Source organism: Culicoides brevitarsis, chromosome 3 (genome assembly GCF_036172545.1).
Source record: "Culicoides brevitarsis isolate CSIRO-B50_1 chromosome 3, AGI_CSIRO_Cbre_v1, whole genome shotgun sequence".
Classification (NCBI taxonomy): Eukaryota; Metazoa; Arthropoda; class Insecta; order Diptera; family Ceratopogonidae; genus Culicoides; species Culicoides brevitarsis.
In genome coordinates this window covers 24,979,303-24,995,567 of record NC_087087.1, presented here as the reverse complement: position 1 = coordinate 24,995,567, position 16,265 = coordinate 24,979,303, and the positions used below count along the sequence as shown (strand labels likewise).

At 29.8% G+C, this 16,265-nt stretch overlaps 3 protein-coding genes across 4 annotated transcripts in view; 2 read left to right on the top strand and 1 right to left on the bottom strand.

Annotated features, from left to right (window-relative positions):
- Nucleotides 1-1,523: 1,523 nt before the first annotated feature.
- Nucleotides 1,524-2,675, bottom strand: LOC134834325 (NFU1 iron-sulfur cluster scaffold homolog, mitochondrial-like). The gene is made up of 4 exons (XM_063848948.1): nucleotides 2,555-2,675; nucleotides 2,108-2,486; nucleotides 1,927-2,047; nucleotides 1,524-1,873 (listed from the first exon to the last, which is right to left on the bottom strand). Exons 1-4 carry the CDS (start codon nucleotides 2,605-2,607, stop codon nucleotides 1,614-1,616), a joined length of 813 nt encoding a protein of 270 aa, XP_063705018.1. The 5' UTR covers nucleotides 2,608-2,675; the 3' UTR covers nucleotides 1,524-1,613.
- Nucleotides 2,676-2,774: 99 nt separating this feature from the next.
- LOC134834980 (proteasome activator complex subunit 3) lies at nucleotides 2,775-3,768 on the top strand. Its single transcript, XM_063849817.1, has 2 exons — nucleotides 2,775-2,915; nucleotides 3,048-3,768. Exons 1-2 carry the CDS (start codon nucleotides 2,886-2,888, stop codon nucleotides 3,765-3,767), a joined length of 750 nt encoding a protein of 249 aa, XP_063705887.1. The 5' UTR covers nucleotides 2,775-2,885; the 3' UTR covers nucleotide 3,768.
- Nucleotides 3,769-5,582: 1,814 nt separating this feature from the next.
- LOC134834548 (integrin alpha-PS1) overlaps nucleotides 5,583-16,265 on the top strand; it is a 29,269-nt gene continuing 18,586 nt past the window's right edge. Inside the window, exons 1-2 of one of the 2 annotated variants that reach the window (XM_063849267.1) lie at nucleotides 5,583-6,359; nucleotides 8,367-9,252. In XM_063849267.1, coding sequence (XP_063705337.1) covers nucleotides 9,017-9,252 — 236 coding nt within the window. In that variant the 5' untranslated portion in view covers nucleotides 5,583-6,359; nucleotides 8,367-9,016. Of the gene's footprint in view, nucleotides 6,393-8,366; nucleotides 9,253-16,265 lie in introns of both variants that reach the window. The other variant, XM_063849268.1, reaches the window with a different exon arrangement.

The following is a 16,265-nucleotide window of genomic DNA, read 5'->3' as shown; positions in this document are numbered from 1 at the left end:
GAAAGTTAATAATGAAGCTCGAACTTACCATTAGATCTTGGCTTAAAAAAGAAACAACACTGGAATTTTTTGTCAATTCCTTCAAAGACTTTTGTCACTGGAATGCCAACGAGAATTGCTTCAACAAATTGAATTAGAATTAAAAATAAAATACAAAAAAACCAAATGCAGTGAAATGGAAAATGTAAACGTAAAAACTAAAAGGTTATGAGCTTAACTAATGACTTATGACAAAATTTTCGATGAAGAGGAGGAATCAACAAGGTGTTTTGTACCCAATAAAATCTTTAAAAGAATATGACTTTGCATAGATCCTGATACTCTATGATGTTACTAATTAACAAGCGGAATTAAAAAGAACGAAACTAATGAAAATGAAATTCCAATTTAACATTTATTTTGAAATAAGTAAGAAAATTTTGGAAAATTTCGACTTTTTAGCTCTTTAAGAATTAACCTGATCAAAAATGAACTAAATTTTGAAAATTTTCTCACATTGAGATTTTGACAAAAAATAATGTGGGAGAAAATTGAAAGCTATTTAGATAGAAGCCTTTGAAATTTCCAAAATTCTTGCAATCGAAAAATGTTCATTAAAAAATCATAAAAATTGTTCACCCTACATAACCTAAACGACATACAATACGTTTTACTTCTCCAGAAATACACAAACACAGATGCGTATAAAGTTTTGTTTCGGAGTGTTGAACACCACTAATGTACATCAGAGCATACAGCAGAGGGAACGACGATATTCTCGTATTACATTCTAAATGGTGTGATGCCGAAAGCAAAAGAACAGAACATACGCAAATGGCAAAAGACGATGCCTGTTTCATCCCTCTACTGCTACGATAATAATATTGTATCCTCTTCGTATATACGTTTTCTGATCCTTCTCTCTTGTCTTGTCTTGTTTTTGCAAAAGGCGAAATAGGCAATATATAATCGTAGTGGCATATCCCTTTCGTGCCAAGCGGGATTTTAGTTTTTTATTTTTCGCGTCATCACAGGGCAAAGTTCTTCCTGAATATTGTCAAAACACCGTTTCCCCCTATTGATAGTTTTGGTGTCGTGTCCCGGGACCAGCTGATACGTTTGCACGAAAAGGGATATAAATGAGGGTAGAATAAAACGTTTTGTATCCTTTGTGGCTAATGTTTTATACATCTACCTACCTATCTATCTCTCTAAGCACATATTGTGTGTCTATGTGAAATGTGTAGCAGATGATGCAATGTACGCATATCTTTTTCATGTTTTTCTCTGCAGAACGACCCCAACGTTGCTTCGTTAACTACTTTTTGGGAAAAACATTTCTGCTGTTTATTTCCTTTGCTTTATTTTATTCTTTGGATGCGTACTGGCGGTATGTCTGTGTTTTATTGCCATACTAAATATTATCAGGAGAAATCTTTATTTTATGTTCAGTTATCATTTGCGCAATGAACGTTTATTTCGAATGGACAATCGAAGATGATTCTTGGCGTGGAATGGGGGACAAATTAGAGATTCTTTTGATCTTCTTGTAACAATAGCTGTCACGTTATTCGCGACATTTATTTTTAATTACCCATTTTGTGTCTACGTAACAAAAAAAAATCTTTTGAATTTCATTTCTTTTCGTCTTCTGCCTTTTTCCGCTCTTCAGCTGTCTTTAATTGAGCTTCTAGCTTTTGAAAGGCCTCTGTCGCGATATCGTCTTCTTTATCGGTTACCTGTTGCACTTCCTTTACTTCAGGGATATAGAATTGTAACATGTTCTCGATGCCATTTTTGAGCGTCACAACTGAACTGGGACAACCCGAACAGGATCCCTGCATTTTTAATTGAACAATTCCATCTTTAAAGCCTTTGAAAATTATGTCACCTCCTAAAATGGACAAAAAATGAGTAAATTTCAATTAAAAAAAATGAATTTTTTACCATCTTCTTGTACAGTAGGTCGAATTTTGGAATCCAAAAGCTCTTTGATCATCAGTACAGTTTCGTAATCTTCCGAATTTTCGTCAACGCCATCAGCTTCGTGTTCAGGACGTTTTCCAGCCTGAAAATAATTAATTTAAAATTCGCCCCATGTTAGAATTTAATTAAAAATAAAACTTACTGAAGGTGAAATAACGGGCAATCCTGATGCGAAAAAGTCCATTATGATCGCAAACACTTCCGGTTTAATGGTTGCCCAACTACTGTCCTCCGATTTGTTGATCGAGATGAAATTCGTTGCAAAGAAAACGGATCGCACGCCGTTCACGCGAAACAAGAGCTTTGCAAGCGGCGAATCCTGCGCCGAAGCTAAAGTCGGAAAATCCATCGTGCCAATTTCTTTGTCGATCACTTCGCGACCCGGAAGGAACTTTAAGCTGTCGGGATTTGGCGTGTCCTGCGTTTGGATGAACATGGTACGGACAAAGGACACGTTCGTGGGCTTGTGTTGGAGGAAATTTTTTGATTGCGGGACATTGTGAAGGGCTCGGACAAGAGAACTATCGAGAAAAAATGATTTTTTAAGGAATTTTGAAAAATGTTGAAATATGAGATGAAAAATTTTTACCTCAAAGGTCTCGTGTGTTGAGTCAGACACAAGCGACAAACTGTTCTTAGCATGATTTTTGTGGAAAATTAAAAAATTTAGTGTTTTCAATGTTTTTGTTGATGATCATTGACAGTTTAATGACGATCATTGAAATGAGACGAATGAAAATGATAAAATCCCAGTGAAAATTTAATTTTTTAATTTTTTTTGGTCCAGTTGGCATTCGGTACAAGACGTCAAGTGTCATTCGTCTCCGCAAACTGTTTCTTTGGAAGTCCCCGGAAGAAAATTTGCACAGTTTTTCACTTATTTTTCTCGTAATTTACCGATTTTCACACATTTTGGCAGCATGGCAGACGCAAAGGCAGTTAGCGAAAAGGTAAGTACTGAAATTTGTTAGTTGCGAGCGAAAAATACGCAACGCAGCTCGAAACTAACCAAGACACCAATTTACATGTGTGGAAATTGTTGCTCGAACATGTTTGTACATGATTTTCCGTTTGCTCCGCAGGTACAAGCGTACAAGAACGACCTCATCAAGAAGGCGGAAAACCTCATTGTGATAGAGTTCCCACAGAAAATCGTCAAGCTGAACGAACTTTTGGAGACATCGCGTTTCGCCAAGGACAAAAACATGAAATGCGTGAAGCAGGATCTGAATATTCCGGTGCCGGATCCCATTTTGTTGTGCGATGGCGACGGAAATTCCTGTGAGCCGCCAGCAAAGCGCACTCGTGTTGCCACGGATACCGTAACGGGCACAAAAGTCATGGCACTGCCCAATGGACTCGTCAAATGCAACACCTTCATCACAGACCTCATCGAAATTGTCAAGCCAATTATCCAGGAACTCGTCGAAGACTCGAACGTACTCAAGATGTGGATTTCCTTCCTGATTCCCAAAGTCGAGGACGGCAATAACTTTGGCGTGAGCATCCAGGAAGACACATTGGCGGAAATTCAGTCGGTCGAAAGTGAGGCAGCGGCATTTTTCGACCAGATTTCGCGGTATTTCATCTCGCGCGCCAAAGTCGTGTCGAAAGTCGCCAAGTATCCACACATTGCGGACTACCGAAGAGCTGTGCAGGAGCTCGACGAGAAGGAATTCCTCAGTTTGTGGCTCGTTACGAGCGAAGTACGGAATCGGTATTGCTCGCTGCACGACATTGTCATCAAAAATATGGAAAAACTCAAGAAACCACGATCATCCAATGCCGAAAGCTTATATTAAGGGAGGATTTTTTTTTACATGTATACGTGAATAATAATAGACATGCAAACGAATTGGCCGTACATTAAATTCCATTAATTATATTTACGACGAACAATTGAAAATCGCGAGACTTTAGTGCATAAAGTGACTTTTGTTCCATATTTTTTTTGATTTAGCTACTTTCAACAAGACAAGCAGAAAAGTTTCTCATAATTAATTAATTATTTTTCGAAAAAAAAAAAATTAAAATTAAACATCATTTCATTCATGAACAAAAATGTTTTTTTTGTAATTTTAATTCTTTCAATAATTTAAATTTTTTGAAGGTAAGAATTTATAAATTCTAACTAAAAATTTAAAAATTCTTTTAAAAGTTAATAAAAAGAAAATGACTGAGAAGCTGTGTGTGTGTGTGTCAGTAACGCTGTGCCCCAAAAAAATTTTTTTTTTATTTTTTCAAAAATCAAGGAGATTTCGATGGAAATCATCTTTAGAATGAATATTTATTCAATTTTAGCTTTGAAATCCATCAAAAGTTGATTAAAACTTGACTTGAAAAATCTCTTGACCGTTTTTCTTCTTTTTCGAAAAAACGGTCATGAAAAAATTTTTTTTTTATTTCTTCAAAAATCAAGGAGATTTTGATGGAAATCATCTTTAGAATGAATATTTATTCAATTTTAGCTTTGAAATCCATCAAAAGTTGATTAAAACTTGACTTGAAAAATTTCATGACCGTTTTTAATTTTTTTTTTAAAAACGGTCTTGAAAAAAATTTTTTTTTTTATTTTTTCAAAAATCAAGGAGATTTCGATGGAAATCATCTTTAGATTGAATATTTATTAACTTTTAGCTTTGAAATCCATCAAAAGTTGATTAAAACTTGACTTGAAAAATTTCAAGACCGTTTTAATTTTTTTCTTTTAAAACGGTCAAGGAAAACAATTTTTTTTATTTCTTCAAAAATCAAGGAGATTTTGATGGAAATCATCTTTAGAATGAATATTTATTAACTTTTAGCTTTGAAATCCATCAAAAGTTGATTAAAACTTGACTTGAAAAATTTCATGACCGTTTTTATTTTTTTCGAAAAACGGTCAAGATAAAAAATTTTTTTTTTATTTCTTCAAAAATCGAGGAGATTTTGATGGAAATCATCTTTAAAATGAATATTTATTCAATTTTAGCTTTGAAATCCATCAAAAGTTGATTAAAACTTGACTTGAAAAATTTCATGACCGTTTTAAATTTTTTTTTTAAAAACGGTCTTGAAAAAAATTTTTTTTTTATTTTTTCAAAAATCAAGGATATTTTGATGGAAATCACCTTTAGAATGAATATTTATTCAATTTTAGCTTTGAAATCCATCAAAAGTTTACTTAAACTTGACTTGAAAAATTTCATGACCGTTTTTCTTTTAATTTTGACTTATTTGGATTTTACTTTTGTCTTCAACTTAATAATAACTTTTAATAAGCTGAGCTTTTAGTTTTTTTTCGACTTAAAGTATTTATATAGGACCCTTATTTTCAGAATTTGGGGCTCAAAAATGAGGCTTCATGGAAGATCTACAAACGCAATGAAACGCAAATATTCATAAACGTCCCAGCATGCAAAAAACCACTCATTTACATTTCCCAGCTCACAGAAAAAAATTTTGAAGCGTCGCCTTAATTTCCAACCTGTCAAACACTATGCTCACATACGGGTTTCTGTAGCGACGTACAGACATCATCGTACCGTGTATGTGTGTGTCGTACAGCGATAGTTCATGCGCGAAATGAACAATTTTGAAAATGGTAATGAACTAGTCACGAACGATCGTCCGTTCCGTAAACATCGCGCGCTCCTCTTTAAAAGAAAAAAATACAAAATTACTTAATCCATATATTTAACCCGATTCTCGTAAAAAAATTCGTTATCATATACATGACATAATTATTTAATATTTTTTTTCTATTTTGAGAATTAAATAAAACAATGATAAGCCAATTGAAAAATCAACCGGTATGTTTGCGATAACGTTCAACTTTATTTTTGCCTACACACTTACGTTGACTTTTACATTCATACTTATTTTATGAAAGAATTCATAAAAAAAATTATAAAAAAGGTGAAAATTCTGCATAATATTTTTTTTTCTTAATTAATTAAAAAAATAGTGCCACGAAATTTTTTTTTATCCAAAAAAAAAGAATAAAAATTATATTATACTAAGTGAATGTTGTGAACCACATTTATCACAAAAAAAAAATATAAAATTTATGAATGCAGAATAGAAATAAATAATACAAAAAAAAAAGTTTATTCCGTTCCATGCCATGAACACATGCTCGCGCTGGAATCACTTGTGGAGCAAAGTTTGTGTATTTATCGAGTGTAAAAGAATAACAAGACAAGCGGATTAATTAAAAAACGTTAAATAAAAACATTTCTGGGGAATATTTTTTTTTTGGTGTGTAAAAATTTTTTAAAACATTCAATTGATTTACCATAAACAACAAAACAAACCGATGACGATAGAGGATTATAAATAAATTTGTATTTATTATTGTTTTGAGTGCCTTCGAACAGCAAAGCAAGACAAGATTTTCTAATAAAATTCCGAAGGTGAAACATCATCATTTTTTAACACTATCGCGTGTGAGTGTGTAGCTTCGAGTGAGAGAGGGACGTGTTATACGAGGATGTCTACAGAGAAGATAATTTAATGGAGTTGCTTCAAGGCTTTGGGTTAATAGAATTGCTTTGACAGGTGTCTAATTTTTGATAAAAGTTTGAAATTATTGAACATTATTGGTCTTAAAATGTTCAAATATTCAATTTTAATTAAAAATTTGACACCTGTCAAACAATTCTAAAATTCTAAAGCATTTGTCTGAAAATGTTTCTTGAAATTTTTGGTTTAAATTGACTTTTTATGCCTTAAAAAAGTATAAAGAACACAAAAAAACTGAAAAAAAAAAATATTTTGGAGAAATTTTAAAATTTGGGTTTTAACCTGTTGATTTATCATTTCACTTTGCATAAGTGCGATCTGTCAACAAATTTTGCACCAAATTTTGAAATTTTATCAACTTTTATGAAAATTTAGTCTTTTCGCACACTTTCTCATCCTTAATTCAATTTGGTCTCAATTTGTGCGATTTATTTTTTAAAAAATAAAAAAATTCTTAAACTTTCTATGGTAGAACGAAGTTTACAGGTCCATTAATTTTACCTAAAAAATAAAAAAAAATTAAATTAAATTTTTAAAAAATTATTTTCTATGGTAGAACCAAGTTTACAGGTCCGTTAATTTTACCTAAAAAATAAAAAAAATTAAATTAAATTTTTAAAAAAATTATTTTCTATGGTAGAACCAAGTTTACAGGTCCGTTAATTTTACCTAAAAAATAAAAAAAAATTAAATTAAATTTTTAAAAAATTATTTTCTATGGTAGAACCAAGTTTACAGGTCCGTTAATTTTACCTAAAAAATAAAAAAAATAAAATTAATTTTTTTTTTATTTTTAAATTTTTTTTTCTATGGTAGAATCAAGTTTACAGGTCCGTTAATTTTACCTTTTCTTCTTTTACTTTGCCTTTTATTTATAAATAATTATCTACAATTAAATATAAAATTCTCCCGATTTCGTCATACGATCTCAGGGTTGGCGGTCCGTTAATTTTACCTAAAAAATAAAAAAAAATGAAATTAAATTTTTAAAAAAAAATTTTCTTTGGTAGAACCAAGTTTACAGGTCCGTTAACTTTATCTAAAAAATAAAAAAAAATTAAATGAAATATTTTTTTATAAATTAATTAATTTTTAAGTAAAAAAAATTAAATAATTATAATTTTTTAAATTTCTTTTAATTTCAATTTTTTAAAATTGTTTTAAAAATCATATTCAATAATGTTTTAATTAATTTTTAATCAAAATAATTGAATTTTTTTAAATTCAATTCAATTTTATCAAATTCAAATACGATTTTATTTAAATGTAAAAAAAATAAATTTTACAAAAAAGTAAAAAAAATAATGAATAATTTTTTTATTAGTTTTAAACCAAAAAATTGAATGTAAAAAATTCTAATTTTTTAAATCATTTTTTTAATAATAATTTTTTTGTATATTCTAAAAAAAGTAAATTGTACCTTAAAAATTTATTAAAACTTTTTTTTTGTGATTTAAATATTTAATAAATTCACCTGAAAATCTAAAACTATCAAAAAATCACTTTTTTTAAACAAAATTAAATTTCAGAAGACTTCTTATCTTCTAAATTCTTTAAAAAAAACAAATCCTTATCTCAAAGGAATGTTCATACAGGAACAAAAAATCACTCAAAAAATAAAAAAAAGCATTTAGTCTACCACAAAAGCATACAGGTTCCAGGTGTTTCTCCATTCTGTGAGTCTATCTATCTGCTTAACAAAACACACATAGATTGCATAGGCACGTCTTTTATTCTTGACACATGTATGGACAACAGTTCTCCCATATCTATGTGCGTTTGATTAATAAACTCCGCTCTCTGTCTACGTCTCGTTCACATGTTCTGTGTGTGTCTGTAATAAATAAAAAAAAAAGAAGAAAAAATACAACAATAATAAGAAATATTATACGTTATAGGTGTAAAACTGATGCTGCTTTTGATTGTTGGTACTGCTAGTTGTTACTGCATCATCTACTTCCTCTATGTCGAACATGTCTAAGCAACACAGAGACAACAGCTAGAGATGGATTTGGATGACATCATTGAAAAAATGAAACTGTAAAAAAATTGTTGTTGCGTTCTTCTTCTTCCGCTTACTCGCATTGGCATTGTTTACAACAACAACAACAAGTTGAATGAGATTCAACCAGATCGCTCGCGTGTACAAAAAAAAAATTGCTTTTCGCTACCAGACTATTACCACAGACCTACTCGTAATAGTAAACATAACAAATTTATGTTTTATTGCTTCTTCGTGCATCTCGTTTCCACGGAAAATTTATTATTGAAGTAGGTGATAAGTGTATTTTTAACCCAAAAAAAGTGATCAATCTACTGCGATACGCCTATTAAAAAAATAAAATAACAAGAAAATAAAAATAAATAAAAAATGTTGTTTCAAAATATTTACAAAAACACGAGTAACAAGCTCAATGATAAATTGGCGTAAAGTGCAAAAAAAAAAAGATTTTTCTCTCTCGCAAAAAAAATTACGTAATTTTGTGTCACAACAAATAAATAAATAAAATTCCTAAAAAATTTGCACAAATATTTCTATCAAGTGAAAATGAAAACGAGGACATCATCGTCATCATCATCTTCAAACTGCACAAATGGATCGCTGTTCGCCGTAATAAGTGTATTTTTATTGGCTGCACCAACGTTCGTGACACCGTTCAACTTTGAGAATCGCTTGCCAATTCTGAAACAAGGTCAAGCTGGATCGTATTTTGGATATTCCATTGCGGAGCACGTTGAACTCGTAAAGGATCGCAGTGGCAGAGTGACGGATGAAAGAAAATGGTGAGTAAAATGAGCAATTTTACGGTTATTGAGAGATTAAAAGAAATTTCGGAATAGGGGAATTATGACCAAATAATAAATCAATGCAAAAGGGCAAACCCCTTAAAAGACAAGAGTGTGAGAAATGTTTGAAGAAAAAGAGCAAATAATTGAAAATCGTAAAAGATTAACAATTAAATATGGTTTTGTTGATTTTGTGCGATTTTATGAGAAAAGTATCCAGTTTTTGAGATTTTTTGCTTGGTTTGGATTAAATAAATATTAATTTTGAATATAAAATTATTACGAACTTCAAAAAAAAAATTAGATTTTAATCAAAAAATTATTTTATAGAATATTTTATTAAATTTAAAAAAAAATAACAATTTTGATAAATAATAAATTAAATAAATAAAAATTAATTAAAAAATTTATTAAAAAAAAAATTAAAAATAATTTTCATAAATTAATTCTTTCATTTTAAAAAATAAAATTAAATTAAATTAATTTAAATAAAATTTTTTAAAAATAAAAAATATTTTAAAATTTTCATGAAAATTTAAAAATTTTTATTAAATTTTTAAATATCAAAATAAAATTCCAAAAAATTTTTTCCATTAAAATTTATATAAATTTAAAAAAAATTTTTTTTTAATAAATTAAATAAATCGGTAAAATAATTTAAATTTTGAATTAAAAAATAATTAATAATAAAAAATTAAATTAATAATAAATTAAATAATTATTTTCATTAAAAAAAAAAAAAAATTAAAATTCTTACGAGCTTCAAAAAAATTTTTTTTCTGCTTGAAAAATTTTAAATTTTCTGAAAATAAAAATTTTGTTAGATTTTAAAATAAAATTTAAAAAAATATATTATAAAATATTTTTTTTAAATTAAATAAAATAAATTTTTAATAAATTAAATGATTAAGATTTTTATCAAAAATTAATTAATAAATAAAAAATTAAATTAATAATTAAATAAAATAAATTAAAAATAATTAAAAAATTAATTAACATAAATTAAAATAATTAACTACCTTCAAATTTTTTATCAATTAAAATTTCTGAAAAAAAAATATTTTAATTTTTTTTCTTAAATTAAATAAATTTTGATTTAAATATGTTCAACAGTTACCACTCGTGATTTCTGACTCATGCTTCAGAAAACCAATCGAATTCTTCGTAGATAAAAGTGATTCAATTGAAAATCCAGAAAGTACCAAAAGAGACGACGAAAAGGCAGGCAGATAAACAATAAAAATCAATAAAGTTCATTTTTATGTCTCATGATGTTTTTCGTGTTAGTTTCCATCGAATGTCGTCGTCGTTGCAATAAAATGCATTAAACGGCTGATTATTTGATAATAATAAATAAAATATATAATGCGCCGAGGCTCGAGTCATGTATTTTGTTAATTTGCTTGCATTATGTTTTATCTTTAATATTCTTGCAGTTCCTATACAATTTATTTGCTTTTTTTTCGCTTCAAAGGCAGGAATTTACGTGAGAATGCTTTGTTCGTAACTTGAGGCAAAATTGCAATATATTTAAACGTTTTTTTTTTTAAAAAGGCCTTCTTGACTTCATTAGTTTATTTATTTATTTAGAAAAATATTTATAATGCAACTACTGCACTACTAAAGTGCAGTACAGAACAAAAAAAATATTATAAATAAAATCATGACTCAAGACTCTTTTTGTTATGTCGTTATGTTGGCGAATGACGATCGATTTGCTTCGATGAGCAGCGTCGTCTGAGTGCTCCTTGAAATGCATGGGCGGCAATTTTTTTGCTCTCTTCTTTGTCTTTTTTTTTGATAAAACTTCCATTTAAGGCCAGCGTTGGTTATCTATTTATTACAGTTTCTCTGTTTTTCCACTTTTAATGAGGCAGAAAGACGAAAAATAAATTTTTCGCATCACTTCCAAAAAAGGGACATTCTTAACAAATGTTCAGAGACAGAAAATTTGTTCGATAATTAAAAACTGGAAAAGAGACAGAAAGAGAACAAAAGACCAGGCATGACTATCATAACAATAAACATAACAATAGAATATAAATTTGTATACAATTTTGGAATCAGATTGAGATTGATTGGCCGAAGTTGAACGTTATGGGGTTCAACTGTATAAAATGCTTTTTATTACAATTATTATTATTTCGGTTAGAAAGACACCGATCGTTCGTTCGTTGGTTGCATATGGTCTCGATGATTTATTGTTACGCTTTTAAAAAAGAAGCGAAAACTCAAACAATGGTAATGAACACTGTCGATGTCGTTTCTCGTTGTTGCGCTCATGTTTTTCCTTCTCGTAGACATAACAAAACAAGAAATCTTTTGAATGTTATTATTATTATGAAATTTTATAGTTAGTTGGCAATCTCTATCTGATATTTCATATTTTTAAATGAGATTCTTTTGTTGTTACTGCACATTTGGCATCATTTTTTGATATTTGTTAATCAAACGTGCCACTCACTATGAGGCGTCTTTGTGGCGTAATCTTTGATTTTTTTGATCTTTAGTAACAAGAAAGTTAATTAGCTGTCCTTTGAAGGAAATTTCTCGTCTTTCAATGTTGGCGATAGTCTTTAGGTCTTTCCAACTTTCATCTTTTTGTCTTAGATTAGATTAGATTAGATTACGTTTATTTAACTTCTCAACTTTACAATGAAAATTTCATTTAAATTACTCAATCAGGGGGAAAAGCCTTTATATTAGTGATGCCAAAGCTTGGGCTTGCTTGCTTGAAGCTCGAGCCTTAAGTCAAGCTTGAAGCTCGAGCTTTTGATCATCGAGCAACTTTACAATGAAAATTTCATTTAAATTACTCAATCAGGGAGAAAAGCCTTTATATGCGGAATCCCATTTAAAAGTTCAAAATTGAAAAAATAATCCGAATAGTTGACACCCTTGCAAAGCCCAAAGCCAATCCCGGTGTCTGCCAAGCGGAGAGCGGCCAACAACAAAATCCAGCTGCAGTCCAGCTAAATGGCTGCATTTCTTAATTCTAACAGTACAGATTTCTTAAAATTGCAGGAAGACATTTCATTTGTGTACAAGCTACTAAAACGGTTAAAGGACAAAGCACATCTATAAAAAATCGGATCTAGCCAACTCATTCTCGCAATGCTTCAGCTCAAAGAAGCGCTCGAATCTCAAGTTTCTTGTCGGTTGATGGCGTATTTGAATGTACATGTATTCCTTGAAAGGTTCTTTTCTTTAAAAAATCTCTTCAAAAAGTTTGGAATTCTTAAGTTGTTGAATATTTAAGTTGTTCTCAAACCGAATCCTGAAACTTATTTAAAATCATATAAACAACTAATTTTCATTTAAAGAGGGAACTTACCAAGAAAAGATTTCAAAGTTAATTTCTTATTGAGAGTTTTCAAAAGTTCGTCCTCTTCTATGCTCCAAAACGAGTTCCTTCCCACACTGTCATTCCATTAGCCTCATGGAGATGCAAACTTGACTCTATCGACGTCCAATCAACTATTTCTTACTATCCCCAACGTGACACGTGGACACGAGAATTCACTTATCCATAAATAACTATTTCAATTATCTGTGAAATTTTGTTTTTCTCCACCTATAAAAACACGTATTTTTGCGCGACAAACGTCGACTTCAACATCCACGACCAGACCAGATGTACTGAAAAAAAGAAAAAAAATTATTATAAAAAAATAAATTTATTATAAAATATGGTGTGGCATGTCGCTTATCAATTTTAATTATTTTCAACGTTTGTAGCTTCATTCAGTTCTGCCTTAGGTACAAATTTCACATTATAAATAAATAACACATATGTGACAGAGAAACTTTTTTCGCGATACAGAAAACTAGCATAATAAAATTTGTGTCTCTCGCGCTGTAGAATCTTATGTAGTTGAATTTCATGTCGCTCTATGATGATGAAAATTATATTTTATGTATTAAATATGTGGGAGTTGAAAAGTATAAAGAGGCTTGTCTCTAATCGCCTGTCTCTGACATTCGTGCAAAAATACATAAAACTAGTTTTAGAGTAACATAAACTAACGTAGCAGCAGCAGCTCGAACATTAACGACAATGTTTTTTTTAATGTTAATGAATAATGCGCTCATAATGCCGATTTATGGACAAAAATAATGAGCCCTTTATGCGATTCGTGGACTTCTGACTGAATCACAAGAAATTTTTTGAAAAATGGCTTTTTAGTGCTTTTTGAAAACTATTTACTATGAAGTTAATCTTATCTTAATGTTTATCACACCTCGGAAATTTTTCGTGTGAGTGTTTGTTCGGGCAGTTAGCTTTCGAGAAATGAATTCTAACAATGCGTAAAATGTGTGAGATACCGCGTTGAAATAATATTGATTTAAGCGTATTTATCAGTTACTTTATCGCTAAATAAACAGCGAAAAGTAATAAAAAAATAAGTCGTTTGAGTATTTTGAACTCGTAAGCGGTGATAACTGAGAATTTAGATATTTTTATAGGTAATAAATTGAGATTGCCTTAATTTAATTAAAGCTATATTCGTAAAAGAGTCGTAAAATTTGTGAAGAATATTAATTGGGCAGTTATGATAATGCAATTTGGATCAAAGAGTTAAGAGAATTACCGTTATTAAATGTTATGGAATCAATTTTTTTTTCAATTTAGATTAAATTTAATTTTTCAGAAAGTTTTAATTTTCTTCATGGATGTCAAAATTAAGCGATCAATAGCTCACATCAACCGATTTTATTATTTCATCGAAAAAAAAATGGCAGGAGATTTTTTGATGGTTTTGTGTTAGTTAGACCTAAAGTAAGTAAAAAAAACCTAAAAATCAAAATTCTAGAATGAGTTTTTGAGATTTTAGACATTTTAGTGGTTTTGGGGTTTTTTAAGTATCTCTTTGACATACCTAATATCACTAAAAATGTATAGAAACACTGAAACTCATTCTATAGTTTGAAATTTATTTTTTAAAAAATCCTTTAGATCTAACTAACACGAAACTATCGAAAAACCTCATGCCATAATCTTTCGATGAAATAATAAAATCGAATGATTGTGAGCTTAACTTTAATTAAGCTTTAATTAATTAATTATTTTTTTTTCTTTAATTCAACCTGTGATATGAGTGACATTGAATTACCAAAGATTAGCTTTAAGAAGAAATTGAAGCTACTCCAACTGGGCCTGAGGGAGGACTGTGATATATTCAATGGCAACGGATTAAATGGCACACGACCAACAAAATTGAAATGTGAAAGAAAAGATGAGGTTTTTTAAGCTTAATGCTTTTTCCTCCAACTGCAATCCAACTGTAATCTTAATTTGATGATATAATGAGGATATAAATGGCTTCAAAATTAGGATTCTTGATTAAAATCTCAAAATTTCCTAAAAATATTGAAATTCTATCACACAATTTCTGATTCACGAATCTTTTTGGGATTTTTTGGAATATATCAGGATAAGCTTAAAGAAGGATTTGAAGCTCATAAATTGATTTAAAATTGTATGGTCTCTAAATTAGTGTATCTGTTTATGAAAAGAATGGTTCTCAATACTTTGTCTCAGATCTTTTGAATTTTCATTCGAGTCATGAAATAAACTTTCTTTGATATCTTCTTCGTAACCATTTCCGCATGTAGTTCAAATCAAAATTTCTCATCTATCAAAACTCCAAGATATTTCATCTTGTTAACTTTTTCTTCAAGGTACCTAAAACAAAAATTAAATAAAAGTTCAGTTCTTTACTTAAAACTTACCAAAATAAATAAACATTTGGTGTTAAAACAAAAGTAACGAAACTCTCTCAAACACCTCTTTAACTTGTCACTTGCAGTATTTGCACTTTCTTTTCACTTTGTTCAGTTTAAACAAGAAAAAATAAGTTGATTAACATAAGTTAATGAAGTCATCCATCTCTATCCTCTGAGACGCTGGAAATGTTCCGTGATAGTAATAATTAAATATGTACTAACAACAAATGAGTAATCACCATCGCAGATAATTAAAAGCTATTTTGCTTAAACTAGTTTGTTTGCGCGCTAATTAAATGCTGATGATGCATCTCAATGAACAAGAATCTAATTTATCATCGTTTCATCATCGCGCACATATTGCAGCGTGGACATAATATCTGATGATATGTCTTGTTGTCTCGTCTGTCATAATTTTTTTCCTCTTTGCTCCTCAGTCTTCTTGAATAATAAATATTGTTATTCAAATGAACTGCACATCCACGAGTGCTCGACCTGTCGGTATGTGTCGTCGTAGAATGTAGACTAAACACACACAAAAATATTACATTTTAAGCGGTTTATTTTTATTACTCTCAATACCAACTTTTTTTTTTGTTTCTTTTCTTCCTTCATAATTATGAAGAACATGATCAACATGTTGTTTATGTTGTGTGTGTCGTGCAGGCCGCGTGTTTTTATTACGCCTTTTCTTTTTTAACAGACTTTTTTTCTTCATTTTTTTTTGTTGTTGGAGTAATAATAAAAATCAAAACATCACGACCACAGCTGTAGTTTATCTGTGATGGTGTCTGTTTTTTTTCGTTCGTTCTTTCTGAAGTTATCTTCGCGCAAAATTAAAATTATGTTGCATTTCTTGCAAATAATAATGTAGGCAGTTGCTACGCTCCAGAGCGAGTAAAAAGTGTTCGAAACGATGATTAATGAGGCGATTTCCATAAAAATTGCATGGGTAATTTCCGTGCTCGCTAATTCAGTGTCTGGTTCGGTTAATGATTCCTTTTTGTAATAAAAAGGTTCTTTAGTGGTTTTTCTGAAAGAGAAAGAAAAAAACTGTAAAATAATAACAATAAAAGGCATTGATTTACTTTTACAATTACTAGAATGGATGCGCTTTCGCATTTGAGACATGTGGAATTTTCAACAGTGTAAACACCCTTTATGGAATTTTTTTACACTCGAGTGTGAAATGAAATTTCAATGCATTGACTTTTATTGCGTCGAGTGTGCAGTGAGGTTGAAGCAATAAAAAATAATGTTTCATACACTAAACCTATTTTTGT